A 27,805-nucleotide genomic window follows, 5' to 3' on the forward strand; every position below is an offset into this window, starting at 1 on the left:
TTGACACATAGGTGCTCATGTTCAGACATCCTAGACTCCCATTTGGCATACTTGGCATATTGCTCTTCTCCCAGGCTCAAATCTTTCCCTCTCTTTTCAAAAAGCAAGCTTGCATTTGGAGTTGTTGTTAAGAAAAAACTCAGGCCTGCCTCCTTTATTGACACAGCGACCCTCCTCCCAGCCTTTGGCAATCTCCCGCTCTGGGCCTGGCTGGGCGTTTGGAGTGGGGGAATACCTGGCGCAAGGAGATGCTGAGGTGCCACCTGGTGGTTATACCTCACAACTGCAGCTCAGGTCCCCCTTTCTCCCTCGCAGCTGTATTACCAAGAAGAGCAAGCTTGGTCTTGTAAAGTTAGCCTAGCCCTTCCCCCGTTCAGGAACCCAGAACTCTCTGAGCCATCCCTCACTGAAGTACAGAGTTCAGTCGGCCTTGTGTTATAAATCTTTCTGCAGGGCTTGGCTCCTCCACCTGAGGAGGGTGAGTACTTCGAGAGCCCGGACCGTAGGTGGTTGCCACTTGCTCTGGGCCCTTCCCTTCTCTTACTACTTCCCCAGATGATCTCAGTCACTCCCAGGACTTTAAGACTCTACACTGACAACTGCCAAATCTGTCACTCTCCCAGACCTCTCTGAGCTCCAGACTGCAGAAAGCAACTGACCCCTGGATATTCCAGAAGCAGCACAAACTCACCATTTACCAAAATGAGCTTGTATTTTGCATTAACCTGTTTCCCAGTGTTCCTGGTGACAGTGAATGGCCCCATTATCCACTTAGTGGCCCAGATCAGGTATCCAGGAGGGCTCTTTATCCCTCCTCACTTCCAGTTAATCACCAAGCCCTATTAACTAACTCCTACCTAGATTTTCTCCATCTTCACTGACACCGGTTAGTTCAGACTTAGTACTTCCTCTCTGAGCTCTCTGCCTCAGTTGTCCCCCTTGCAGCCAGTCATCTTTCAAAAATGCAAACTGGATCACATTCAGTCTGCTAAAAAATCTCAGCATGATCCCACATTTAAGCTTTTGAGCATGGCATGTCAGGACTTGGAAGATCTGGTGCATGCCCACTGGTCCAACCTCACCCCACTTCATACTCTCCGTTGTAGCAACAACGAGCTACTTGTGGTTCCAAAGCTTGCATGCCTTTATACCTGCTGTTCCTCTGCTTGTCTACCTGGCAAGCCTCTCCTCACCCCCAGGTCTCAGAGCAAATGCTTCCTGAGCTTTCTCACACTTATTCAGCCAGGCTGAGGGGCTCCTCATGCTCCAGCCATAGTTTGCTCAGACCCCCATAGAAGCAACTGATTATACCTCTAGGGGCTGATGCCTTGTCTGTTTCCTCTCTAGATTTTATTTTATTTTATTTTATTTATTTTTTCCTCTCTAGATTTTAAGCTGCTTGACGGCAGGGTCTGTCTTTTCATATTTTCCCCAGGGAATCCATGCTAAGAACATGACTTTCAGTACATCTAATAAATAATGTTCCTCTGTCTATGCATAGCCAACCACAGAGAGGCACGTGGGACATGCTCAGTAAATGCTTGTTGGCTTGAGGGCCTAGGTAGAGATGTCTGCCAAGTGTGGGCTGGGGGCTGGTCTGGTTCCGGTCTGACAGCTTTGGCTCAGGCCTGGTGAAGCAGTGGGTGCTTGGCTCCAGCCTCCCGCTGAAGCTCTCAGGCCCCTTCCCCTTCTCACTTGGCATAGAACAGAGGTGAACAGAGGCGACCTGGGTGGCTCGGTCAGTTAAGTGTCTGCCTTCAGCTTGGGTCATGATCCCAGGGTCCTGAGACGGAGCCCCACAGCGAGCCCCACATCGGGCTCCCGGCACCAGGGAGCCTGCTTCTCCCTCTCCTTCTGCCGCTCCCCCTGCTTGTGCTCTCTGTCAAATAAAATCTTAAAGCAAACAAACAAACAAAAAAACCAGAGGTGAACAGCTGGTTGCCTAAAAGCCATGTTTGGCCTGGAGATGTTGTTAGGGCAGCAGTGATTTCCTTAAAAAACCAATTATCAACATTCAAAAATCAGATTTTGCATAAAAATGAGGGTTTCTGACTTGTCTTTAAAAATTGGAGGATGTGGCGGTACCACTTGGTGGCCCTTCACGTCAGTTCTTCATTTGTACACAAGAGCCCCAAAGGCCCACTAGGCCTGGCCCCCTCAGCACTGGAGTTTGCCATCCCGCTCTCCAGGTGCAGCGTGTGGACTGAGGAGTCCACGGCCTGCCCGGTCTTGGCTCTGACACTTACTGGCACATCACCTTAAGCTAATCACCTGCCCATGTCTAAGTGTCTTCACCTGTAAAATCGGGATACTGCCTGTGTCCCAGGATTCTCGGGCAGGCTACATGAGAGAACACTTGTGAAATGTGCGTGGCAGGGCATGTGCTCAGCAAATGGTAGCTGTGAGCTGCCGGAGTCTGGAAGGAAGAGAGAAGGTGCAGGACAGACCACACAAGGACCATCTTGTCACCAATGAACATTTATTGAGTGTCCGCATGTGCACAGCTTTGAACTTGGCGATCACAGAACGCACTGGGGGAGGGAAGGGGGGATGGAAGCAAGGGATCAGGTTCGGGGGAGGGTCCCCCGGGGTTCCTAAGAAAGGTAGTCCCTGTTGGGAGCCGCCAGTCGCGTCTCTCTGCAGAGAGGAATCCTAAGCAGGGGTGGGAATTAGAGCCAGGCACTGCGATGGTGATGGGGTGCAATCACTAGGGAAACATGCGGATTCTGGGGAAGTGTCCCTCCTGTTCCTGGCTCCAGCCAAGCCAGATGGCACTAGGGGGGACAGGGATCAGATGCTCAGGTGTCCAAGCAGGGATAAGGACAGGCAAAATAAATAAACCCCCAACCCCCATCGTCACTCTGCTGTAACATGACACAAAAGCTTAGAGGCCAGGGCCTAAGGACTCCTGGGTCCCCTCAAGGAAGCTCAGGTGGAAGGAGGGTTCCCCACCCCCACACCAGGCTTGTCTGCCCCAGGATTTCCTGGAAGGATGGGGCAGTTCAGACCCTGGGTCATTGATTTTGATAGGAAGAACTATGTCAGCGGCCTGAGTCTGCTCTCTGCCCAAGAGGCTGAGGGCAAGAGCCAAATGGCCAATTTGAAGGACGTGGACCTGGGAGGCTACAGGGGTCACCACAGCCTAGGGGAGCCCACGCCCTGGCCGGCAGGGCACATGGGCTGAGGCAGCCAAGTTCCCGTCAGCCCTATCCCCCCCGGGGCCTCCCTCCTGTGGAGAAGCCTGACAGAGGGCACAATGACACCCAGTGCCCCCCTCCCTGGGGGGCTGCTCCAACCTTCCCCGGCCTGGCAGGGACAGCCACGTTGATTTCCAAGCCAATCCCTGCCCCCATGGGGGCCTGGGGGGCTGGACGCAGTTCCTTACACTTGAGGGGTGGGCACCGTGCCCTTGCCCTCAGAAAAGCCAAAAAGCTGGGGTGTTGGGGGGGGAGCTTGGGGAGGGGGGGTCCAGTTTGGGGGCTTCAGGGAAGATGCCTCCTCCCTCCTTCCCTCGCTGCCCACCCCCCCGGGTCTGTCCCCAGTGGACACCCGCTCAGGGCTCCGACAGGCACTGCTCCAGGGCGGCCATGCGGTAGTGGCTGGCCGTCTCCTCACCCGCCTGCAGCCGCATGGCCTCCCGGCACAGCCGGTTGGCCCGTGCCAGCTCCACCAGGACGCCCTGATAGGCGGCCACCATCTCGGGCTTGACGGAGCTGGGGCTGACGCTGCCGAGCAGCTGGAGCAGCTCCTGCGGCCAGCGGGAGCGCAGCGCGGCGGGCGCCAGCCAGGGCAGCAGCGGCACGCAGCCCGTGAAGGCCTGCATGCCCAGGAACCAGAGCTCCTGCAGGTCGGCCCAGACGCCCTCGTAGTCGGGGGACAGCACCAGCACCGCCTGGTCCGAGCCGGGCGGGGCCCGCGCCACGTGCGACTGTGACAGGAAGAGGATGGCGGCTGCGAAGAAACCTCGGGAGGCTGGCGTTCCCTGCAGAGCTGGAAGGCAAGGGGGGCAGAGGGCGCGTGAGGCCGGCGGGCCGGCTGCTCTCCCGGGCCCTTGCTTCCCGCTCTCGTGCGGACACCCTCCGGGAGCCCGAAGCACAGCCTGCCGTCAGCCTGCCTGGGCTCAAGCCCTACCTTCGACTTCACGGGGTGACCTTGGGTAATCCACTTTCCTGGCTCTCGTTTCCCTACTTGCAAAACGGGGCCAACAGTGCTAATCTTAGAAATCCGTTGTGAGAATTAAATGTAATAATCTTGGTACACTCAACCTCAGGGTCAGCCCTTCCTGCGGCCGGGGTAGACAGGGGAGCGCGGCTGGGCCCAGAGAGCTCCTCCCGGCAAGGGCGGTCGCACCAATTTGATTGTTGGGCCAGAAGAGGGCGCCAGAGGGGGCCCAGGAGCTGGTGATGGGGCTCTGCGTACCTGCCGTGCAGGGGCTCACCCCTGTACTGCAGACCCTCTCCGGGGGGCTGTCAGTCCAACCTGGTGGCATTTGTGGGTGAACAGCACTGAGGCCCTACTCAGGGGCGGCTCGGGGTCCACTAGGACATGCTCCCTTCCCACTGCTGGGGGACCCTGTTGGGATCCCCCGCACAGGGAACAGAGAGGCAGCTAAGGGTACAGGCTCGATACGCCCTGTTCCCAGGCATCTGCTCAGCTCCTCCAACCTGACAGATGGGGCACAGGGAACAGGCGGGGACAGAGGGACCCAAGCAGACACCCACAGCCAAAGTGGGAGACACGGAAGGCTGGCAGGGGCTGGAGGGGACGTCGCCTGCCTCCCGCACACACCCAGAGTGAGCCCCGGGATGCGGAGAAGGTATGTGCAGAGGTGCACCAAAGTGCTGAAGCCTGTCACGAGGGAGGTGAGGTGTTGAGCCCAGAAAAACCTCAATGGGAGGAATAAGGTTTCTGACTCAAGGCCTGGGCGGGGGCGGCTCCACCTGGAAAACACTGGATTCAGACTCCTGGGGCTGCTGGGAATTCCAGGTGCCCGAGCCTCTGAGCAGGCCTGTACTGACGCCCACCAGACTTTGCCTTAAAAGTCTTCAGAAGGCAGAGAACGTTGTCATTTGCGGAAGAAGGGTGGGGTAGGGTGCGGGATGGAGACGCACTTGAGAGATTTCCTCTTGACTGGAAAATTCTGTTAAAACCATTCCTTGAAAATGGGGACTTGTGCCCGGAAGACAACAGGTCCACCCAGGTCTTTGCCCCTATCTGTTAGGCCTGGGTCCCCGGGGCTTACCTGGCGAGGTGCTGAGGAGCCGGGCCATGAGGAGGCCCAGGGTGGCCACGTTGGCAGCCAGAAGCAGCCTTCCATGCTGCTGCACTAGGGCGGGCAGCGACGTCATCAGGGTGTTCATGAGAGACGTGAAGCAGGCATCTCGCCTGGGGAGAAAGGGAAGGAAAGATGGGGGAGGGGGGCTGACTGAGCTAGGCCAAGGCCTGGGAACATCTGGGATTCTCAGCTCCCAGTTTCACCAGGCAGGGTTTGGCAAGAAATGAGGCAGCAGGGTTAAGAGTTAACTGTGGGCCCATTCATGACCTCTGGGGAGCAGAGACTGGATTATGGCTGGAGCAGGTAGACATGCCCAGAGGGGTTCCAGACATGCCAAATCCTCGTGTGGGGTGGTTCTATTCTGAGAGCCTTTCATTCTAACACTAACAGGAACCCATGGGTACAGGGAAGCAGAGTCGAGATGGAGACCTGAGGCAAGTCTGAGCAGCCCCCCTCGCTTCCTCCAACCTCCTCCCCGGCCTCACTTGATCAGCCCTGGTGCGGTGACCACAAGGTTGAGGAAGATGTGACAGCAGGTCTGCAGGCTGATCTCCACGCTGTCAGGCAGCACTGAGGTATCGTGGCCCGGGGATGTGAGTTCCCACTGCTGCAAGAAATACTTGCAGAGAAGTGAGGGGGCTCCCTCCTTGATCAGGATCTCCCGGGGCCCATCTTCGACAGTCAGATGGCACCAGCCGGGCAGAAGGAGCCTGGGGGTGTGGAAGGAACAGATGTGTAAGGGGTGGGGACAGATGAAGGTACAAGGATTCCCTTTTTTGGGGCATCCCACCGGGGAGAAATGAAAGCAGGGGAAAAGAACCCGGCCTTTTAGGTCCCGCAGAGAACGCCCATGCTGTGGTGCTTTGCGGGCCTGGGCTCAAACTCGGGCTCTGCCACGTGGTGTGCGTGTGGGCCAGTTACTTTAACCTTGAGTCTCAGTTTGCTCATCCCGAAGGCGCGGATGAGACTTCTTTCATAGATTTGCCATGTGGACCGGATGAGATTGTTTGGGTAAAGGGTAGAGCAAAATGCCTGGCGTGTAGTAACTGCTCAATAAGCATGAGTTCTCTCTTTATAGACAGATCTGGGCCGGGCAAGTTAAGACTTGTCCTGCGGGAACAAGCCTCCCCCCCCCCCGCCCCCCCTAAACCAGAAATAATCCTAAAGGAAATCTCATGCCCCAATCAGGAAGCCTGGCACAGACCAGTCTGGGGCAGGGGGTGGGGTGGGGAGTGGGGTAGGGGTGGGAGGGGCAGAGGTGTCCTCCTGCGACACTTTTCTTTAGAACAGTCTGGCTGGACAGACTCTAACTACAAACTCACCGGAGAGCATCCCCTGGCCACGTGGGCCCTGGGGTGGTGGGGGAGATGGCCAGGGTGGCCACCTGCTGGGAGAGGTCATTTGCCTCCTCGGCCTCCTCGTAGAGGGTCTTGGCGTAGCGCACAAGGAAGGGCAGCAGCTGGCAGACCTCCTTGCGCAGGGACGAGGTCTCCTCGGCCAGCCAGGCCCCCAGGATCCGCACCGAAGCAAACACAAAGGGCTCCTTCTGCTTCTCTGGCCCCACCTGTTGCCACGGGACCCCCGTGAGATGGAGCAGGACCAGAGACCCTCCCCGGCTGGGACAGCATGCCGGCCAGCCTAGGAATACCACAACTAGCAGGGAATTCTGGCCTGGGAGCCCTTCAAAGGGGGGGGGCCCCGGGTCCCCAGCACCTGGCGCATGGCAAAGACACACCCAACAGGGGCCTGGCACAGAGCAGGCCCTCGGGGCATGTGTGCTGAGGGAACTGGACTTCAGACAACAAGTCCCCACACTCCCTGGGGCTCAACTCGGCCCCCCCACCTCTAAAGTAGCTCATGGCTCCAAGGTAACTCACAGGTCCAAAGCTAACTAGACACTCCCTCTACAGCAGCTCTGACCTGGGAGGAGTTAGCCGAACCTCTCCAGAGGCCAGGAACCAGCAGCCCTGCTCCTTTGCCCGGCTCTGGTACAAGTCTGCATGTGCAGGTGCATGAAACAATGCGAGAGGTTGAGCCGAACAGGCTGCTTCGATTTGGTGTGCGTGTGTACCGGGGGGGAGGGTTGTGAGTGGGAAGTCACTGTGTTGTGTGTGCGCGCGTGTGTGTACTGTGATGTGAGTGCACATATGGTGTGTGGTATGGTGCTTGTGTGGAGGCTCGGCGGAGGGAGGGAGAGGGAGGCTTGGCCACACTACTCCCGGGAGCGCTGCAGGATCAGCCCTCAGAGTGGGCATCTTGCCCTCTCTCCGTTCCGCTGCTGCCATACCGCAGTCCCCCTTTGCCTTGCCTGCCGGCCCCCCACCCCGACCCCCGACACTAGGCTCCCTCTGTGGGCCGCTGTACCCTCACCTGCTGCAGATAGTGGATGACAGCCCCTATGGCCTCCTTCATGATGCTCACAAGCTGCACCTTCTGTGGCTCCTTGAGCAGCGACTGCTCACAGCGGGTGCATTCCTGGATCCCCAACTCCATGAGGGCATAGCAGGCGGTCACCACATCCTCTTTTACTTCTGTGCCTGTCTCCTCCAGAGCCAGCCGTACCTCCACACACGCCAGATTCACCAGCAGGGCCAGGAACTTGCTCCCGGAGCTGCCCGCTGGGATCCAGTCGGAGCCGCAGGCGTGCGCCAGGCGGGCTGCCAGCTTTAGTGCGGGGTTGCGCTGCCAGGAGCTCAGCTTGCTGCCCAGGATGCGTGCCAGCCCGGCCTGCAGATCCCGGAGGCATTCCGAGGGCACGGTTGTCGGGGGCAGAAAGAGGGGCAGCAGTTGGCAGAGCTCGAACTTGCTGGCATCCTCGGCTTTCTGGAAATCTTCACTGAGGCCCCGCAACACGGCCAGGAGATCAGGCTCCGCCTCCTTCCAGCACTGGGTCTCAGCAGCCGCCAGCAGGCCCACTAGAAGTGCCAGGGCCTGGTCAAAGCCATAGCCGTGCCCCAGGTATGCTTGACACAGGGCGGACACGGTGCCCCCAGCAATGAGGTGCCGGGGCCCACGGGGTGTGCCGGCCACAGCTGTCAGGCACTGGTAGGTGTCATCGATCATGGAACGGCGAGCAGCATCATCCGGGTCCCCCCGGGCAGTGAGGAAGGTGCTAAGGATGGGGATCTTGTTCAGGACCTGGGGGTGGGCGGCCAGTTCAGGGTCACTGCAGAAGCAGGCCAGTAGGGCCACGCCCAGGGCTCGGAGAACATGGTCAGGGCAGCCATCTGGCGCCTCCTTGGTGGTCAGGAGACGATTGGGGAAGGTGAAGCCTACAGCGTCGAAGATCCGCCGTCGAGTTTTGGCATCGATGTCACCTGCTTTGACTGCCTTGGTCACCTAAGGGGGGTATGTGCTATCAGCAGGATGAAAGGAAGACTGCCCCCTGCACCCTGGGGCGCTGACCGTTAGCAAGATTAGGTCATGGAAGGGGACTCGCACTGGGGGCCAGAGGTCATTTCATCCAGCTCCTTCTCTCTCCTGGGAGACAGACGGTTGTGACCTCTGGGATCCCTCATCTGTGATTATCTCCACAGAAAGGAAGTCCTGCCGTTTCATCACCTGGTCATTTGGGAAGTTCTTCCTGATATCTAATCTAAGATGCCGACAACCGGAGTTGGGCTTAGAGCTCAGTTCAAAATCTCCCATGGATTTAGGGTCTCTCCCTAATTGCTTCCCCCCGGTGAAGCTTCTGATCCATTCCCGCCACCTTCTCAGGGGAAATGGCTCCTGCGTCTCGCCACTCTGCCTGTCAAAACATTTCCCCTTACATTTCACCTCAACACCTCCTCTGCTGCAGTGTGAGCCCTTGACTCTGGAGCCTTCTCCCTGTTGCCATGGCAAACAAGCAGCGACTGTACTCCCTCCTCCCTTCACCCCCCACACATCAACCCCCCCTTCCCAGCACTGCAGCTCCTGCTCTGCTGGCCCCAGCTTGGTTCTTCCAACAGGGCTCAGCCCCAAACCAGCATCCTTACCCTCGACCTACCCACTGCCATCCTGGCCTACCCTGGGGCCCCTTCCCAGTTACTTCTGGTTCTGCTACTCTCTCCACCCCCAGAGCAATCATCCCCAGCCCTCAAGTACTCTGCACTAGTTACTACCTGCTGCTGTCACCCTATGAGTCAGCTCCCATCTGCTCTGGGACGCCCCAGAGAGCAGACCCAGGCAGCCTCCTCCAAGGATCCCAGGGCCCCAGGCCTTATTCAACCCCATTCTCCCCTTTGCCCCCATACTCAGGGGAGCAAAGATGAGTCCAAAGGTAGGCATCTGGGGCCTTCTTTGGTGCCTCCAGGAATGCCAGCACCACCTATGTATCCTTGGGGACTTTTTGTGCCCATTCCTAGGGGGTCCAACCACCCAGCCCTTCCCACCTCCCAATTTTCAGTCAGTTCCTTACTAGCAGCAGGGCAGCAAACTGCTCGCTGTCATTCTTGGCCTCACGGAGGGCTCCCAGGTAGCGCTCCAGGGTGGGGTTTCGGCTCTCTGCCTGGTTCAGAGCTGGCTCGCAATCCGAGGCCATGATGCCCGCCTTGCCCAACTGTGAACACAAGAGGGACTGAGCATCCCTCTGCAGAGGAGGGGTGGGGGTGGGAGTGGAGGATGGAGGGAGGGATTAGCACAGAGGGAGGGACCAGGAGGGATGGGTTGCACAAGACTGACCTCCCTTGTGGCAGCCCCTTAAAGGCACTGGACCCTCAAGTCCTTAGGGATGAAGAAGGGACCCTGGTCCAAGGTCACCTCCAGAAAGCGGGAAGGAAGGGCCATGCATCCTGCTGCTCAGCTGGACAGCTCTCCTTACCAATTTCCCTGGAGTGGGAGGGGGCTGGCCCCACTGCTCAGCTGGCCCCTGGCACCAGAGGCCTGGTTTTATCTCCCTCCACCCAGGCACACCAGGAGGGAGTGGTGAGGACAGACAGGAAGGAATGGAGACGTACATGGGTGAAGTTCGATTATCCGGACTCAGGCTGACATGAGGGAAAAGGGCATCCTAGGTTTCCCTTCCCCTCCCTTCTCCAGAACAGGCAGAAGACAAGCTTCAGCAGAAGTGAGGATGCAGGGTGCTGACCAGGGACGGCTTGGGGGCCCCTCTGGGGACCCCACCCCTCCAGCCAGGGCTCTCAATCGCCCCCGCAGGCTCCTTGCCTCCTCTCCTTTCCCTCCCTCGGGTAGAAGCTGCAGCAGCAGCAGCAGCAGCAGCAGCAGAAGCACCAGCAGAAGCACCAGCAGAATTAACCCTTTGCGTTCCCTCTCCTCGCCCTCCCCGCCCCGCTACCAGCCTGTGGATGCCGGCAGGGGCTGGAGAAGCAAGAAGGGGTCCCGGGCAGCTCCCAGGACAACGGAGAATCCAAAAGCCGGATAATCGAAGCGGGGCTGCTGAGATGGGGAGATGAGAAGGGGAAGAGGGTTCCTGGCGGTCACCACCTGTCCCGCCGCAGCCAGGTCACAACACGACATTGATGAAGTCACGACAGGGCGGCGATGAGATCACACTTCACGATGGCGCGGTGATGTCACGGAGAGATCACGGCAAAAATCACGACATGGACAGCCCCCAAAGATGACAGGGCAAATTAAAAAATATATATAGGTATATATTGAAAAGGGCTGTGACAAAATGGAGTCTCGACAGAGCACGATGATGTCGCGATATGGCGCGATGGAGTCGCGATAGGGTCCCCGGGGTGTGTCGGCATCGATCAGCGCCGGCTCGGCGAGGCCCCGGCTGGGATGCAGGGGAGGGCCTGAAGGGGGCTGAGCTCACCAGGCTGCGGCCCCGAGCGGCGAAATCTTCTCCGAGCGCGACGCTCCGGGAGCCTGGGGCCGCTGCTCACGCCGCTTTGCCCACTCCCGGCTCCAGGCGGCTGCAGCTCCACCCCCACCCCCGCAGCCGTCTCGACCAATCCGCGGCAGCTTCACTCCAGGCTCTGGCCAATGGCACGCCTGGGCGCTAAGCCGTAGGGGGTGCTGCCGTTGCCGCCATCTTGCTTGTGGGTATTGCCCGAGTCTGGGGCCTGGGGCTCGCGGAGGGCCGGCGAAGGAGCACACTTCCTGTGGAGAGCGGGAGGCGACAGCCTGGGGGCCCAGGTTCCTTCGCTCGTGCGTAGTTCTGTCCGTCAGCGCTGCCCCTCCTCCCCCTCGGGCTCGCGGCGGGAATTGAGCTTCCGGGGGGGGGCGGGGGGGCTCAGGAGGGCTGGGTAGCATGAAGAGTGTGTTTCCGGGTTGAGCCCGGGGAGGTGGGAGGAGGCGGCGTTTCCGGCCGCGGTCGCTGTCCTGGGAGGCTGAGGCGAGAGGGAGCTGTCCGGGTGGGGAGCCCGCGCTACCTTCTTCCTTTTCCTCCTCCTCCTCCGGGTGAGGGGAGCGAAGGTTGGGGCCCCGACCCCATGGACCGGGAGGAGGCGGAGGCTGCCGAGAGCCGGGGCCCCGCTGTGTGGCCCTGAGCCCCGGTAGGTGGCCGGGGGCGGCTGGCTGCCAGGCCGAGGGCCACGAGCTCAGGGGAGGGGCAAGCGGGACAGGCTATTTCTGAGGGTGCGCTGGCCGGGTGTTGGGACCCGGAGGTGGCGCTCCTGGCCCGGCGAGGGCAGCCAGCTGCTTCTGGCTTTTTGCAGGTGCGGAGCTCGAGTCCCAGGCTGAACCCCGTTTCTCTCGGGCCCGGGCCTGGTCGTGCAGCATCCTCCATCCCTTGACAGACTGACCGGGCTCGGGGCGCCGCTGTCCTTCCTCCTTCGACTTCTGCAGCCTCGCCCTTAGCTGCTGTCTCTTGTGTTTGGTCTCCCCACCAAGATAGAAAGTTGATGCAGAATAAGAGGGGCGGGGTTGAGCACGGTGTGTAAATTACCATGCGAAACCTGCCTTCTTCCGGACTTAGAAAATTCTTTCCCGGGGAGGGGTTCTGTGGTGTCTGCAGTGAGCACAAAGGTGAAACGAAGGAAGTCAAGACAGAAAACCTCAGGCGGTTCTAGGAAAGCGTTTCCTTCTCTCGCCTCCTGGTGCTTGTGCTCAACTGACCATAGATGCAGTTAGTGAAGAGCATTAGCTGACTGTCCTTGTGCTTTCTTCTGTGATTAACAGACTGGGAGCTAGGAACAAATTGGAAAGACGACCTCCCAGAACAATCTGTTCATTTTTCCAGCTATTTGGAAAACAATGTCTGCAAATACAAGCAGTTATTCATGGCAGTCTGTTCTGTAACTTTCCCAAATATCTTGAGACTTTTTTTTTTTTTAAAGAGCTTTATTCTTGAGAGCTTGTTGATTACTCATATCAGCTGAATAGGCTGTTTCAGACTTGCTCTGTCGTTGTTCAAACATATCGCTGTGTACATAAGTGGAGTTCCACGTATGTAGCTGACAGACTGAACTATGATACATCCCCCATCAACCTGAAGTATTAAGTAAACATTACCCCCTGCTCTGTCTGAACAGCTGCTGCAACAGAGAGTGCTTTTATTTCGGGTGTACTTGTAACGCCCTAAATGCCAAAACTATTGCAAGCTTTTCTAGATTTTCGTTTGTCAGGTATTGTGGGGGTGTGTGTTCTTTCCCTGGGTTTTTACCCTTTGATTCTATAACACACGGTTTGGATCTTGGTGATGTGTTGTTCTTGCCTCTGGTCAGCAAGGCTTTGACGACCCAGCAGTGATTTGTGCCCTTAGGCAATTGTAGATTGTTATTTCAGAGGCATGGCTGGTTGGGAGTTCACATGAAAAGAGCTCTGCCTCTGTCTTATGCATGGCTTGTACGACATTGCACTTCTAATCAGCTTGCTAATTCAATGGTGTTTATTACTCCCATTTTCAAAACCTATTCATTTCTTTTATGCTTCTGTCGCCCACCTGTCATGCTATTGATGACAGGTGTTGAGTCACTTTGAGTTTAAATCCTTTTGTGATAGGCAGAAATGTATTGGGTAAGATCCGTACACACACACACACACACACACACATGCACACTCGCTGTTCCATCTTGGGAGGCTCGAGAAGTTGCTGGATAGACTTTCTAACTTAGGCTCCATTTCATAATCTCTTGAACATGTCACTGGCCCACACATCTTTCAGCTCCCTGCTTCCTAACATAAAACTTCAAAACTACTGGAAATCAGAATGGATGGAAGTGAATGAGAAAGAAGTCCTTCAGATGCTTGAGGCTCGGTGAAAGCCTTTCCTTGGTTGGGCTGTACCTCAGTTTTGCAGCTGTGTGTGGATGTCTGTGTGTGCATGTGTCTATTTCCTGGTATTAGTCAATATTGATATCCAACCCATGTGATGCCAATCTCCTTGTATGCTGGCTGCGGTTGGGGGTTGGAGTCATTTGCCACACGTGGGTGACAGGTGCACATTTAGGACAGAAGAATTTGAATTGCTTCAGAACCCAACCAACCCTCATGGTATTGCCAAAACTTATACAATGTAGGGAAGTTGTATAAGAGAGATGAAACAGATGAAAATCATTTTTTCTCTGGAAGGGACCTAAATTATCCAGCTCTTAGATTCCGGAGTAGCCAGCATAATGTCTAGCACATAATAAGGGCTGTGCAAATATTTGTTGAGCGTATCTGTGAATTCAAGTCAGGGATTGCAAATGATTCTGGGGATCAGGGAGGTGACATCAAAATGTACCTTGGATAGATTTTTAAGATCATAGTGGTGGGGCAGTAGTAAACTGGAGAGTGCATGTGTTTCCTAAAGACAGTCACATGAAAATTTTTTTTAAAGCACAGCTAGACAAAACTCTCAGGTGTGCACCTCTGTAGTCCAAACTCTTCATAGATAAGAAAGTGTGTTTGGTCAAAGTCAGAAAGCTCTTAGTAGCAGAACTGGAACTGAAACTCAGATCTTCTTTTCTTTAGGCAGGTGCTTTTTCCATTCTTCCACACAGGTGATTTACTGTTAGCTTAGAAAATAATAGAATGTAAAATGTTTCAGTTTTACGTGGATTCATTTCATATCCCTTGCTATGTTTTTATCCTGATAATTACAGGCTTTGTCAAGGCTCAGGTTTAAAATTTACGGGCAGGTATGAGAAGTGAAAGACAAACTTGAAATATCTCTTCCCTCTTATCTGTCACATTCTCTAGCACTCTACATTTCCAGGAATCAATTATTAATTACTTGGCATATAACTTCTTCCCTTTCTGTCTTTATAGTGAACTGGTTCCGCCTGTCTGGAAGGCCATGGAGAAGAGGCTGGGAGTCAAGCCAAGCCCTATTTCCTGGATTTTATTGGGATTTTGTTGGCAGATATCCGTGAAATGGTTGAGAAGCCTGTACCTGTTTTATACTTGCTTCTGCTTCAGTGCTCTGTGGTTGTCAACAGGTACCATTTTCTTTATAGATTTAAGGTTAAAAGGGCACTCTTTGAGAGTCTTTCAGTTCATATTAAAGACTAGTAGGAGGCAGAAAACTAATCTGCTAATTGACAGAAATGGTCATCCTTTTGTGTTTTGTTTTGTTTTAAGATTTTATTTATTTATTTGTTCGAGAGAGAGAGAGAGAGAATGAGAGCGCACAAGCAGGGGGAGCGGAAGGCAGAGGGAGAAGCAGGCTCCCTGCTGAACAAGGAGCCCGATGTAGGGCTCAATCCCAGGACCCTGAGATCATGACCTGAGCCAAAGGCAAATGCTTAACCAACTGAGCCACCCAGGCGTCCCAATGGTTATCCTTTTGGTGGACATTTAGTTTGTTGGGTTTATTTGTTTTGGAAACACAAAATTGGGTTCTTTTTTGTAAAGGGGAATTGGCACGATCATTTTAAGATTTGGTGAAGATGTAATGAAAAGAAAAACATTTGGGGGCGCCTGGGTGGCTCAGTCATTAAGCGCCTGCCTTCGGCTCAGGTCATGGTCCCAGGGTCCTGGGATTGAGCCCCACGTCGGGCTCCCTGCTCCACGGGAGGCCTGCTTCTCCCTCTCCCACTCCCCCTGCTTGTGTTCCCTCTCTCGCTATATCTCTCTCTGTCAAATAAATAAAATCTTAAAAAAAAAAAAAAAAAGAAAAGAAAACATTTGAAAGTTGGAAAGACCTGGGTCCTGGAGCTGGATGTTTCTACTTAATAACTATGAAACCTTGAGCAATTTACCTATCGTCTGTAAAGAAGGATAAGATTTACCTTATAGCTTGATATGAGAGACACTGTAGTTAAAGTCTGTTGTACAGCCCTGTGAACATAGGTGCTCAGTAAGTGATACTTTGCTTCCTTTCCTAAAGGACTCTTCACTTGTAGGAAGTGAAGCCTAGTGAAGTGTGTTCCTTGCTTTTTCTATAGAAAGGGGTTATGCTGATAGATTTCATAAAGTATACTTTCCTCATAGAGATTATTTTGCCAGGCTAGAACCTTTTGCCAGGAAAGAGTGTGAAGAAGGTTAAATTTCAGAGAGTCCTCTTTCTTTCTGTCAATTTTTTCTTTCAATTCTTTTGTTGACATTGTTCTTTTGGGATTATGGAATGTGAGAGAACAGCAGTTTCAGAAAGACTTCTCAGTATGGTGCCATTCTTGGCGGTGACAAAAGCCTTGTGTTGTAGAGTCCACTGTCTGGGATAACTAATCAGCCTTTTGCTCCTGTAATTCCAAAGATTTCTGTTGCTTTCCTAAAGGAATTGGTGGTCATGATCTAGAGAATCAAGTAATTACTGTAGTTAGCAATTTCAGTAACATCAGCTTTGGGGTTTTTGTTGTCTTGCAGTGGTGGTTGATGATTGCATAATTATAGCAGTGGAAACTGCAGTTGACAGAAAGCTGACCTAAATGTTTTTTTACCCAGATGATGCTTTGCTGGGACACTAACTATTTCAGGCCAACGTTTTATGTAAGATCATTTGAGTTAAATAAGTAACTGATTTAGCACTATCAGAGTAGGAAAATCTCATTTTTTGAAGAGTACGTACCAAATACCAGGCCCTTGGTTATAAACATTACATATCTTATCTCACTTAATCCCCATGATAATCCTAAAGCAGATAGTTTTAGTCTCATTTTATACATAAAGAAATTGAGGCCCAGAGAGGCAAAATGACTTGACCAGGATCACACAGCAAGAACACAGCAGAGCCAGGAGTCTAAATCCACGTCTGTTCACTCAATAGCCTGTGCTCTTTTTCTTCTGCTATTCTGCCTTCCAACCACAGGTAATCTTTTGGAGGACCAAAGACAGTTTTTTACGCTGAACCATGATGAGCAGCTTCTTATTTGAGGAATTCCATGTACAGGGGAGGGAGAAGCATTTCTGGGTGTTTCTGTATTTGTAGTCTAGCATTTGGTTAAACAGAGCACTGTGGGCTTCCTGGGCTAGGCTTTAATATCCCCTCAGCTGTGTGCTTAAAAACAACAGTGAGCAGATTGAGTATAGACATGCAAATGTGGTATAGGAGTGGTTTTGGTGGGGATTAGATTGTACCAGTTTCATTTTAGAGAAGTTTGGAGCTTCTACCATGGAAGAACCAAAAACCATGTGTGTTCAAACTGAGGGAACATGCAGGTAACATATGACAGACAGAATTGTTATGTATTTTAATTTATCAGAACTTTTTCACATCAGTTTTTTAACAAACATAATATCTTAATAGAAAAAAATGAATAAATGACAAAGAGAAAAAAAGGTATGTACAGGGAGTACCATAAATAAGAAATTAAAATGATTTATAAGCATTCAAAAAATGTACATACTCATTACTAACCAAAGAACTGCAGATTAAATTTTTTTCTAGTTGAGTAATCTCGGTCCCAGTGTGGGGGTCACACTCACAATCCCAAGATCAAGATTCCCATGCTCCACCGACTGAGCCGGCCAGGTGCCCCCAAAGAACCTCGGTTTAAAACGAGAGATCTTTTTTTAGCTTATCATATTGATGAAGATCAAAGTAAATAAATTTAGTGCTGCCTAGGGGTGATGTGGTTGCCCTCATACTGTGCTGGGAAGTTTGAACAGAGAACTTTTGGCGTAAATATCGAGATCCTTAAAAAGTTAATATCTTTTGACCTGGTAATTCCCCTTTTAGGAGTTTATGTCAAGGATATATTTAGGTGGTTGTGAATGAGAACGTTCATCAACACTCATTTATTCTACATTGCAAAACATTGCCACAACCCGCCCAACAGTAGGAGCGTGGTGAGATGGCATGTCCACATGTGAAATGTTATCCAACTTCAAAATTCACCGTTTAGAAGAATAAGTACATGGGAAATGCTCTTAATGTTCAATGATAAAAGCAGGATATACAACTGCACATTCACGATGGTGCCCATTTTGTGAAAAGAGAAAAATACTTTTGTATAATAGAAAGCCTGAAACAAGATACACAATTAAATGTTTATATATTTTTTTGAGTAGTGGAATTATTATCTCTATACAGTTTTTGTGTTTTCCAGATCTTTTTTCTGTGTACATGTATAACTTTTTTAATAAGGGGCGGGGGAACCTACCTGAAACCTGAAAAAGCAACACCAGAATAATAGCAGGAAAAACGTGGCATTGGCAGCCTGAGTCGGTTTTTATCTACTTGTGAGTTTGTTCAGTTTTTTACCGAGCTCTTAAGTTTTTTCTAATAAGATACATTCTTGTTTGTTTGCAGTTGTCATTTAGCTTATAGGTTATATGGATTATTCCTGAAAAACTAACCAAAATCAGGCAGCTCCCTTGTTATTCCTGTTTACTACTTGGCAGTTTACTCCATTTCCATCAGAACCCCAGGCACCCACTGACTTACATATAGTGAGCTTGTTTTTGATTTCAACTTCTGGGTTCAGTGCCGAAGCCCACTGCTAGAAAGCAGTAATTACAATTTGTCTGACAAAAGATGCTCTGTGTTTTCCTTATGGACCATTGAATCACTATTTTTCTGTTTAATGTTATTGTTAAATGGCTTAAAAATAGCATTTTGGACTTGGGGATTATCAGTATCAGCAGATGAAAGTGAGGTGACACCAAGAATTTGGAAATTTCTCTAGTAGGTATCAGCATCTTAGGGCAGAAGTTTTGCCTGTTTTACTTACACTAGGTATTCCCAGCAAGTACTGAGTGCTTGGCAGATAGTAGGTGCACCATAAAAAACATCTGTTGACTGAATAAATTAATAAATTAGAAATAAGGGAATTGTCCTTTGAGAATTAAACTTTAAAATTAACATAACCTATCATTTGAGAGTTAAAGCTTAAAATTAACACACTCAGAGCAGAGGTACATGAAGGTACCTTAAGGAGACACCTGCCTTTGAGAGAAACAAGACCTGATTCAAATGTTCACAAATATGTTAACATATCTAAAGAAAGAATACGTACATCTCAAGAGTTCTGTCTGCATGTGTGTGGGAGGTGAGAGGGCCTGAACCAGCATTGGAAAGCTAAACCATGGAGAGTCACAGAAGCTCCTGTAGGCCTAAAGCTAACAACTGGCTATGAACACTTTCACTGACATTCCCCTGCTGCTGCGAAGTAGATTACACAATCAGTTAATGAGTAAGTTCAGAGAAGTATTCAATTCAGAACCAGTTTTTGAGAGCATAACTAGCAGTCTGGTCCTAGGCTAGGAATGAGGGTAATAAAGATCAGAACAACGCAGTACAACACTCCCTGCCCTGGAAGAACTCCCAGTTCCGTGAGGGCGATGGATGCTTCAGACCTCTGCCGTGGTAGGTGAAAAGGCAGAGAGATGCAGTGCTGCTCTCTGTTCCCCCTCCAGCCGATGCTCTGCACTTCCTACTTATTCGCCCCTCACTCCCTTGTCAGCTGGTTCCTGCAGTGTTTTGTTCTTCAGGGTTCTGTTTCTACCCTTTCTTGTCTCACTCTTGTGTGCTCCCCCTGGACAACCTCATTTTTTCCCATAACTGTGCTCTCGACTCCCAAATCTATAGCTGTTCGTTTACTCCTTTCCAGAGCACAGAGCCACCTGTACGTCACACTTTTCCAACTGGATGTCTCACAGCTACCTCTCACTTAATGTATCAAGACCAAACCCGTGGTCCTTTGCCCACCTCCACTTGAAATCCCTGAGTCATTCCACACTCCTTTCTCTCCTCCACATTCGAATCACTGTTCGTAGAATCCTGTCTCATGCTTCCATGCAGAGTGCTCTGTTCCTCGGCATATGCTATTACTGTTCTCACTGAGGGATTCTGATTCAGGTAAACATAAGCTCCTTTCTGACACGTTCCCTGAGTCCCTTGGTTTGAACTTACTTTTTAATGTTCTCGTAGAGTCTGTGCATCTTTGTATTATACCATGCTATACTGTGTGGTTTTAGGCTGTGTTGAGGAGAGCTTCAGAGGAGGTCTTGCTCTAAAGTGTGGTCCATAGTCCTAAGGGGAGGCCTTTCTGGTGTCTGCTGGGCTCGGTGTTAGTGTGATTTCTTCGCTCTGGCAGAGTCAAATTCCAAAGTGCTCTCATTCCTGCCCCCCAGCTTTGCTTGACCTCTAGTGATTCTGTTTCCCTCTTAGCCCTGTATTGTCTACTATCTAATAAACCTCGGGTCTTGCCCTGTGCCTTTACGTTCCAGCCCTCAGCCTGGAAGGGGACCCTCCCAAAGGACTTCTGGGGCTCCCTCTTCTCAGAGCTCCTTCCTCTCCAATGTCTCACCACTCCAGGTCTAGCTACATTCATAGTTCTTTCTTGTCTCACTTCCTGGGCTCAGTGAGACCCCTGTGTTCTCTTCGGTTCCAGCTTTTGGTGCCATGGTTGGGAAGTTGTCCCTTAATGGAGAACTGGGCAGTTGTAGGGCTCACTTCAAGTTTCCTCTCTCTCGGGGATTGCAGCCTTGTATGGCCTGTCATCTCCTGACTAAAAACACTTGTCTTGTATATTCTGTCCAGTTTTAGAGTTATTTACAGTAGTTGGTGAGTCTGATACCAGGTATGCCAAGGAGTAACCTCTGTTCTAAGTCGGTAACTTAAGTAATCCTAGCAGACGTGGCTGGGAGTAGATGGCTACTATGATATCTTCTTCATTAAACTGTCTTAATCATAGTTACATACCTAGCATTAAGCACATAGTAGGTGGCAATAAAGGTTTGTTGGGCTAACCTGAAGATAATGCTGGAAATAGCACCACGTTGGAATATACATGTTGAGGAGAATTGTTCTTCCCTACTACGTTTTTCAGTCTTGGCTTATTAAATGGGCACTTCACTTCTGGAGAAAACAGTATTTGGAAGGTAGTCTTTGCTCTTTTTTCTGCCTTTTCTCTGGCTCTCTCCCTGAATGGAAGAGTGATTTTTTTTCTGATTGGTGAGGTTGGAAAAGAATCCTGTCGTATGGAATGGCCAGTCTTCAGGATTGACATGTGTTCTCTCGCTGCCATGCTCTAACTGGTCTGCCCATGCCAGGACAGCCTGTATGTGTCCGACGGGCTAAGTTTAATGAAGTATTAGAAAGCCCACTTGTGACTGTACATCTAAGCTATGTTCTCCAATCACCTTATCACTTACCATAAAGATATATATATATATTTTATCTTAGAGAGCACACACGCAAGCAGGAGTGTGGGGGCGGGCAGAGGGAGAAGAGAATCTTAAGCAGAACCTGTGCTGAGGGTGGAGCCCAACGCTGGGCTTGATCTCACAATCCTGCGATCATGACCTAAGCCAAAACAAGAGTCACATGCTTAACCGACTGTGCCACCCTGGCACCCCTATAAAGGTGATGTTTTGATCTCCATTTACCTCAGCCATATTTTTATTTATTTTTTATTTTTTAAGTAATCTCTACACCCAGCATGGGGCTTGAACTCAAAATCCCAAGATCAAGAGTCACATGCTATACTGACTGAGGCAGCCAGGCACCCCTGCCATATTTTATTTTTTAATTAGTCCCAAACTCTGGGGGGAGCCCTCAACTCCCCGTAGAGACTGCAGATGGGACAAAGGCAGCTCCTGGCTTAGCAGGAAGTCTTTTACCCACTAGTTGTCATTCTCTTTTTGCCCCTGGCAGACAGAAGACACCTGAACTCACTTTCCTCCTTTGCCCCTACCCTTTGGTTGTACTTTGAGGGCTCTAAGTCCCAGACAGACCAAGCGGTATCTTTTTCTTTTAAGAGAGTAATATATTTTGACCATGCATTTGTCTTATCTTTAGGAGAAAAGTATTTTCAGGAGACTTTTAGGGGGCATTATATCTCTGCTCTTCTTGCTGGGCACCTAATTTAAGGTGAACGAGTAATGGAATATATCTCATAGCAATGAGCCTTCAGCAGGAGCTTTCTTCTGCCAAACTGTCCTGTATTCTTTTTTTTTTTTTTTTAAAGATTTTATTTATTTATTTGACAGAGACACAGCGAAAGAGGGAGCACAAGCAGGGGGAGTGGGAGAGGGAGAAGCAGGCTTCCCGCCGAGCAGGGAGCCTGATGCGGGGCTCGATCCCAGGACCCTGGGATCATGACCCGAGCCGAAGGCAGACGCTTAACGACTGAGCCACCCAGGCGCCCCCTGTCCTGTATTCTTAACTATATTGCAGTACAGGAAGGTGATAAATTATTAATCCTAAATCTATCTCTTCAGATTGTAGGATAATGACTTGAGTACATGGCAGCTGGGGGAAGGTAGAGTTTTCTGGTTGTTAACACAAACCATGCAAGCTTTTTGATTCTAAAATTCAGCTAGCATTGAGCAAGTCTTTGGGATCTTGTTATATCACAATTTAATTGACCTAAGGCCAGTGAAAATCCTCTAAAATTAACCTCTCTCCCAATGAAATGAAGTAATTGTGTCTTGCTTAAACACTCTTCAGTAAAAGATTGTCATCTTAGGTCTTGCTCTGTATCTTGGAGTATAATTTTGGTGGGTACTTTTTGCCCTTCAGAAACATAATGCTAGCACAAATGTATTTCCTAACTTGTGTGAAGTGAAGAGGGATAAGAAAATGGCATAATTGGGCAGTAAATCCAATGTGATTTAAAAGCTGTCTGAAATGGACTTGCCTCAGGAATTCCTCGAGTGAATAATGAAAGTGGAGGAATTTATAAAAACAAAATAACAATTGCAGGGCCAAAACAAGCCTTTTGGCTTATGTTGGAGATTCCATAAAAATCTTACTAATTGGAACAGCTTCCAATTCACAGTATTGTGTGGAATTGGTAGGAACATGATCAAGAACTGTGTGTGTGGTTAGTGTTTGGACATCTCGGATGAGTAGTATTGAAAAGTTTGGGTCAAAATGCATAGCTCTTGGTTTGAGGGCCTGCCTTTTCAACTTTCTTTCTGATCCTTCATCCAAGAGCTTTGTTAAGAAAAGTTAGCCTTTGTGGTTAAGATCCTTGAACCACTTTTGATTTCAGACAGTAATGGATAAATTTTAGAGAGAAGGTGCAAGAATGAGTCTTGACTACCTACCTGTTCATCAGCTGAGTCCTGTTTCTCTTAAATACTGGGTGGTGTTACTGAAACCCACCTTTTGTCAGGTTTCTCATCTATAAAATGAGAATGACAGTACCTCTCAGAGGATTGATGTGAGGATTAAATAAAATGTTCACGCAAATACTTCACCTGCTCCCAGGTGCATAAATAACAATTCAGCAAATAGTCATTATAAAATGATAATGTAAAATTCTATTTGGTTAAACTCTTGTCTAACCCCAGGATGACTCAGTGGGCAGCAGGTTTGAGGTCTCTGCTAGCTTCTTGAATCTCCACGAAGTGGATCTCAGTTCCCACATTTTTAGAAGTAGAATGCAGGCAAGCAGCTGGCCTTTCTGCATTGTCAGGAAAAGGAAACCTCCATTCATATGGTTTTATAGGCCTGAAGTTGGTTGAAGCCATGCCGTGACAGGATGGGCTATATTGTATGTTTTCCATACTTACAACATGCCACTGAGGAGCATGACTGACTACTTGTTTCCTCTTTTAGCCAGGGATACTTTTCCTCCGGAAGAGGACTCTGTTCTGCTATCATGACACCACCTGGCCCTCAGCCCCGATTCACTTTCCCCCAAACTGATGATGTGCCCGTGCTTGGCAGGGCCTTATGCTAGGCCTAGTTATTGCTTTGACTGGGTCTGATTCAATAGCACTTTTGGATTTTGGTCAGAAGTAGCTTGTCAGAGTTAGTCCCTTCCTTTGAAACCCATTTATTGGGTACCTACAGTCTTAGGCATTAGAAATGCAGCGGTGAGTAAGACAGACATGATCTCTGTGCTCCTGGAGCTTGCAGTGTGTTGATTCCTTTGCCATTCCTAGGGAACAGAAAATCTCTTTGAAAGGGATGATGTTACTGGTATCAGGTTTCCCTTGAAAGAGGCTAATGCCTCCCTAGGGTCCCAGGGTAATTCAGTGACAGTGGAGACCCAGTCTTCTTTGCAAAATCCTAGAAATGTAAGAGACTAGGCAATTTGATGTCTGGCCTCAATAGAGTAACCTTCTGCTAAGAATTGTGTAGGTGAAGCCCCTGTCTACAGTACAGTATGTTTCCAGCTTTCCTTTCAATCCAGCCTACTCTCTCCACCATTAATAACCCATGTCCCCAAACAAGCAGTGAGGGTGGTTATCTGGAGATTTGGGTGAGTGTGACAGCTGCAGCCTTTGCCCCTTGGAAGTGTTTGTCCTCTGGTGACTTCCTAATAAGTATTAGATATACACAGCCAGTCAGCTCTTGAAACTCTTTTCTGCATCAGTGTGCTCCTGTCTTTTTGACATCAGGTTGGTTACTCAGGCCCTCTGGTGAACGGTTCCAATGCTTAGCGTCAGGCAAGCACCGAATTCTATAAATTCTGAACTTTCTGGTTAATCACAAAAAGAAACTGTAAAATACCCTAAGATAAGCAGGAGTTAAGACTGTCCCTGGATGGTACATTAACCATCACAGACACTGTTCTAGGAGAAACAAAGCATAGAGGAATGCTGGCCAAGGCCTATCTGAAACCCCACCCACTGCAGACTGCTGCCGCGTGACTGCCCAGTGTAGCTCGCCCTGGTTCCCCTTTTCAAACCCTCCCAGTGAATGACAGGTTTTTAGGAATGCTGTCTTTCTTCCAAATGGCTTAACATTATGCTTTGATTCTAATCCAGCAGCACATTTGCGTTTGAAATAAATGTGTGCTCACCGATTCTCTCACTTTTAGGTAATACGGGGAATGACTGGTATTATCAGACCTGGGAGATGGGGAGTTTATATTGATCTGGTTTTACTTCTCTATTCTAATTTCAGATTCAGGCTTAAATTTTTGAAAGGACTGGCTTTTAAAAGAAATGGCTCCTCTGCGCGCGCGTGCGTGCGCGCGCGTGTGTGTGCACATGTGTGCGTGTGTGTGTGTACACGTTAACAGCTCCCTGTTTATTGTCCTTAACTGGGGGCAACCTGAATCAGCTGAGGCTTACGGAAGTGGGCCAGGTAAAATGGGTGATTCTTAATCAGAATAAATTGAGAGAGAAGCTGAAGAGCCCAATTCCATTTCAGAAAGTTGAGTATTCTGCATCCTGCTGGGTCAGTCTGTGGCTTTTAGCCCAAAGCAAAACAGCCCCAAGTGCAGAAGCAGTGCAGAGTTCTTTCTACCTGTGCGTTCCATTTCATCAGTCTCTAACTGCTTATTTTCAAAACTGCTCTCAGCTGTGCTCTCCAGAGTATGCTTATAAGCCGCACCCTGACATTTCTCACAATGCATTTTTCAGATAACGGGGTGAATTTTCATGTTACCTCTTCTGTGAAAGGTTAGAGGGAGGGCTTGGCCTCTAAGCTCAGGTAAGAGACCTTGAGCAGGGTTATTTGCCCACGATGGTCGAGGTAGAAGCAAAAGTTGTCTGGCCTTTCCACGGAGACTTTCACTGACAAGCATACCCTCCTTTCCTTTCCACGCTGTTTTGATGGAGCTGTTTCGCCTCCACTCTTTCATATTTCACGTGGGGGTTGCTGCCTTGGCAGCATGGCTTCCTCTGTCAGTGGGGAGGAAGAGGTAAAGAGCGAAGGCCCTTGGATGATGTGTTTTCAAGGGTTTTCCTATGTGTCTGTGGGGAGTGTGTGTGTGTGTGTGTGCGTGTGCATGCGCGTGCGTCTCACACGCATTTGGATATCCTTATTGCCCTGCCCAGAACTGAAGAAGCAGCAGAGTAATATTGCCGTTTTACAGATGATGATAAGGAAAGGCCAGTTTCTCTGTGGCTAGAGGGAATCCATACTGGATAATTTGGTAGTGAGAAGTGTTGACCATCTTGCCCCAATTTTTCTTTCTGTCAGTAGAATGTGTATTACAATGAATTTGAAAATGGAGGTATAAGAGAAAGATACTTGTAAGTGTCATCAAAATGAAGTCTATTAAGAGCTACATGATTACAGTAAATAAGCCAAACAATACAAATTATCTGTATGTTGGTGCTGCATCATGTTGATGACTTTAACTAGATTACACTTTCTTAATATTTGTGTTCCCTAGTTCTTTGTATGCGTTGTCTTATGTTCACTGCCTTGAAATATGCTTACTGCATTTTTAATACCTTCTCTAGATTGCTTAATTCAAATCACTTAATGATAATATCTAGGTGTTATGTACATACTGAAGATACATACAATTCAGGTCAACAGACACTGTCTCCAGCTAAATAAAACCCAGTTCCTGCCATCAGAGAGTTCACACTATGGAGGCAGAGATAGATATAGAAACATAAAGAAGCATGATAAATTCCAAGATGTGCCATGGGAGCACAAAGAATTGGGCAGGGAAGAGCTGAACCCTGTTCTATAACAGGCTGGTGAGACAAGTGATATTCTAATCCCTTTGAACTTCCTTCTCCCAGATTCATTTGAAGTGGTTTTTAACCTGCAGAGCTCTTTTCTTTATCTCGGGGGGAGAGGTAGAGAGAGGAGTATGTACAGCTCTGTAAAGTCTAGAGAATAAGAGCCCTGAGAAAATTATTTCTGTACAGATACAGATTGGCTTGGATTTAATTTAAATAAACTGGCTCTCAAAAATTCTAAGAATACTAACTACTCACACAGTTTTGCTTTCATTTACACACAGATGAGAAAGCATCTGTAGCTCTGCATTTTATTTGCTATAAGCAAAAAGTGGTTTAAGATATTTAAGTATTCGAAGCTTGGTTGTATTGAGTCCTCACATGTCCCACTTCAGCCCACTGCAGGGTGTTTTTCTTTTTTCTTTCTTTTTTTTTTATGATACTTACATAATTCTCCAAAAAGAGGGATTTTTAGTGGATAAATTGACAAACTTTTCCTCTATTGACCATATCTGCTGAAATAGCACTTCATGGTTTGTTCTATTATTTCCTTATTTCCTCTCAAGCTTACTACTATTTTTTTTAATTTACGTATCTCTGCCACGGTCCTCTAAATGACCTTCTCTTTAGAAAACCAAATCAGCCAGCAAAAAAATTTTTAAAACCTTCCCCCAAAAAACAAAGCAGTGCTCTGATTCAAGGTTCACTGTGTGGGTTTCCAGAGAAGGTTGGTATGACTGTGATGAATGCAAATAATTTATCAGCCCTGCAATCAGAGACAGCAGTCAGCTGCAGGGCTTTGACAATAACATCTACAAGTGGTCCATATAGGGAACTGCTAGATTCATCACATCATACCTATGGGCTTTCTCTATAGAAAAACAACGTCTTTTTAGAACCACTTTTATGTATAGGCCGAAGTTGATCTGTTATATTTGATACCTGTGCTTTTTGAAGTACAAAGCCAGTGTTACTTAGAGAGGTGTGGGTTCCTTCATGCTGTGGCTTGGAGGCGTGCTCTCCTTGCTGACAGCATTCTCTAGTCTTTTAGTCATAAGGTGGTGGGAGAAAAAGTGAAGCAGGAGATTCTGAGTATATTATATGCAGCCATAGAACCCCCTAGTTACAGGTTGTTTTTTTTTTTAATCATTTGCCTCCAATCTGCCTTTAAATATTATAAAGTTTAATCATTTAATGGTTTAATCATTTGCCTCCAATCTGCCTTTAAATATTATAAAGCCCTTGATGACTGGATCATTTTTGGTGACTTCATGGCAGAAGAGCTATTTTCAGCAATACGGGTGTTTTGATTAATACTCTCACTTGCTGCTTGGTTGTGAAAATGGCTTTGGACTAAACCTTAACAGATAGGTCTTTGAAACTTAATAGCAGCTGTATCCAATTAATGCAAACTTTGATTTTTTAAAAAGTATCAGGTAGAAGCTAGAGGCATTAGAATTGTGATAGACTGGTTTCCATCTTTTCCACCTAGGTGACGAAAACTTGGGAGTTTTTATCTTTTCCTTCTCATTGCTCAGAAGAAGGAAAATTGAATGGATCTAGATGTCATCCATGATGGATGGCCATTTGTCTAGGTGAACTGGAAACCATTCTCCACTGTCACTTTGTTCAGAAAGTTCTGTGGTGAAAGCCTGTCTTCCCTTTGAGTGAAGTGGAGTGACCTGAAATAGCTCGGGGAACGGAAATTTGGTTGGTCCTTTCATGAGTAAAGATTGCTTTGTGATTTCAAAGGATTTTTCAGTTTAGGCAGGAAAGGCTCTTTCTAGCTGGTTACATTAGATTCAGCAATCTCCTCTTAATCCATTTGGCTTTTCTTCTGTTTCTCTTTTGCACATCTCATACCTCCCATTCAGTGCTCTCTTCGGTTTA

The 27,805-nt window shown here is 49.3% G+C and overlaps 2 protein-coding genes across 4 annotated transcripts in view; one reads left to right on the forward strand and one right to left on the reverse strand.

Annotated features, from left to right (window-relative positions):
• Positions 1-2,462: 2,462 nt before the first annotated feature.
• Positions 2,463-11,160, reverse strand: NCDN (neurochondrin). The gene is made up of 7 exons (XM_035019136.1): positions 10,700-11,160; positions 9,675-9,815; positions 7,646-8,614; positions 6,598-6,839; positions 5,761-5,985; positions 5,243-5,385; positions 2,463-3,990 (listed from the first exon to the last, which is right to left on the reverse strand). Exons 1-7 carry the CDS (start codon positions 10,730-10,732, stop codon positions 3,554-3,556), a joined length of 2,190 nt encoding a protein of 729 aa, XP_034875027.1. The 5' UTR covers positions 10,733-11,160; the 3' UTR covers positions 2,463-3,553.
• Positions 11,161-11,277: 117 nt separating this feature from the next.
• The window catches only part of KIAA0319L (KIAA0319 like), a 95,513-nt gene continuing 78,985 nt past the window's right edge, over positions 11,278-27,805 (forward strand). Inside the window, exons 1-2 of one of the 3 annotated variants that reach the window (XM_035019135.1) lie at positions 11,278-11,374; positions 14,420-14,589. In XM_035019135.1, coding sequence (XP_034875026.1) covers positions 14,448-14,589 — 142 coding nt within the window. In that variant the 5' untranslated portion in view covers positions 11,278-11,374; positions 14,420-14,447. Of the gene's footprint in view, positions 11,375-11,490; positions 11,722-14,419; positions 14,590-27,805 lie in introns of those variants that run through there. The other 2 variants (XM_035019133.1, XM_035019134.1) reach the window with 2 other exon arrangements.

This window comes from Mirounga leonina, unplaced genomic scaffold (genome assembly GCF_011800145.1).
Source record: "Mirounga leonina isolate KUSES-001 unplaced genomic scaffold, KU_Mleo_1.0 Mir_173, whole genome shotgun sequence".
NCBI classification, from domain to species: Eukaryota; Metazoa; Chordata; class Mammalia; order Carnivora; family Phocidae; genus Mirounga; species Mirounga leonina.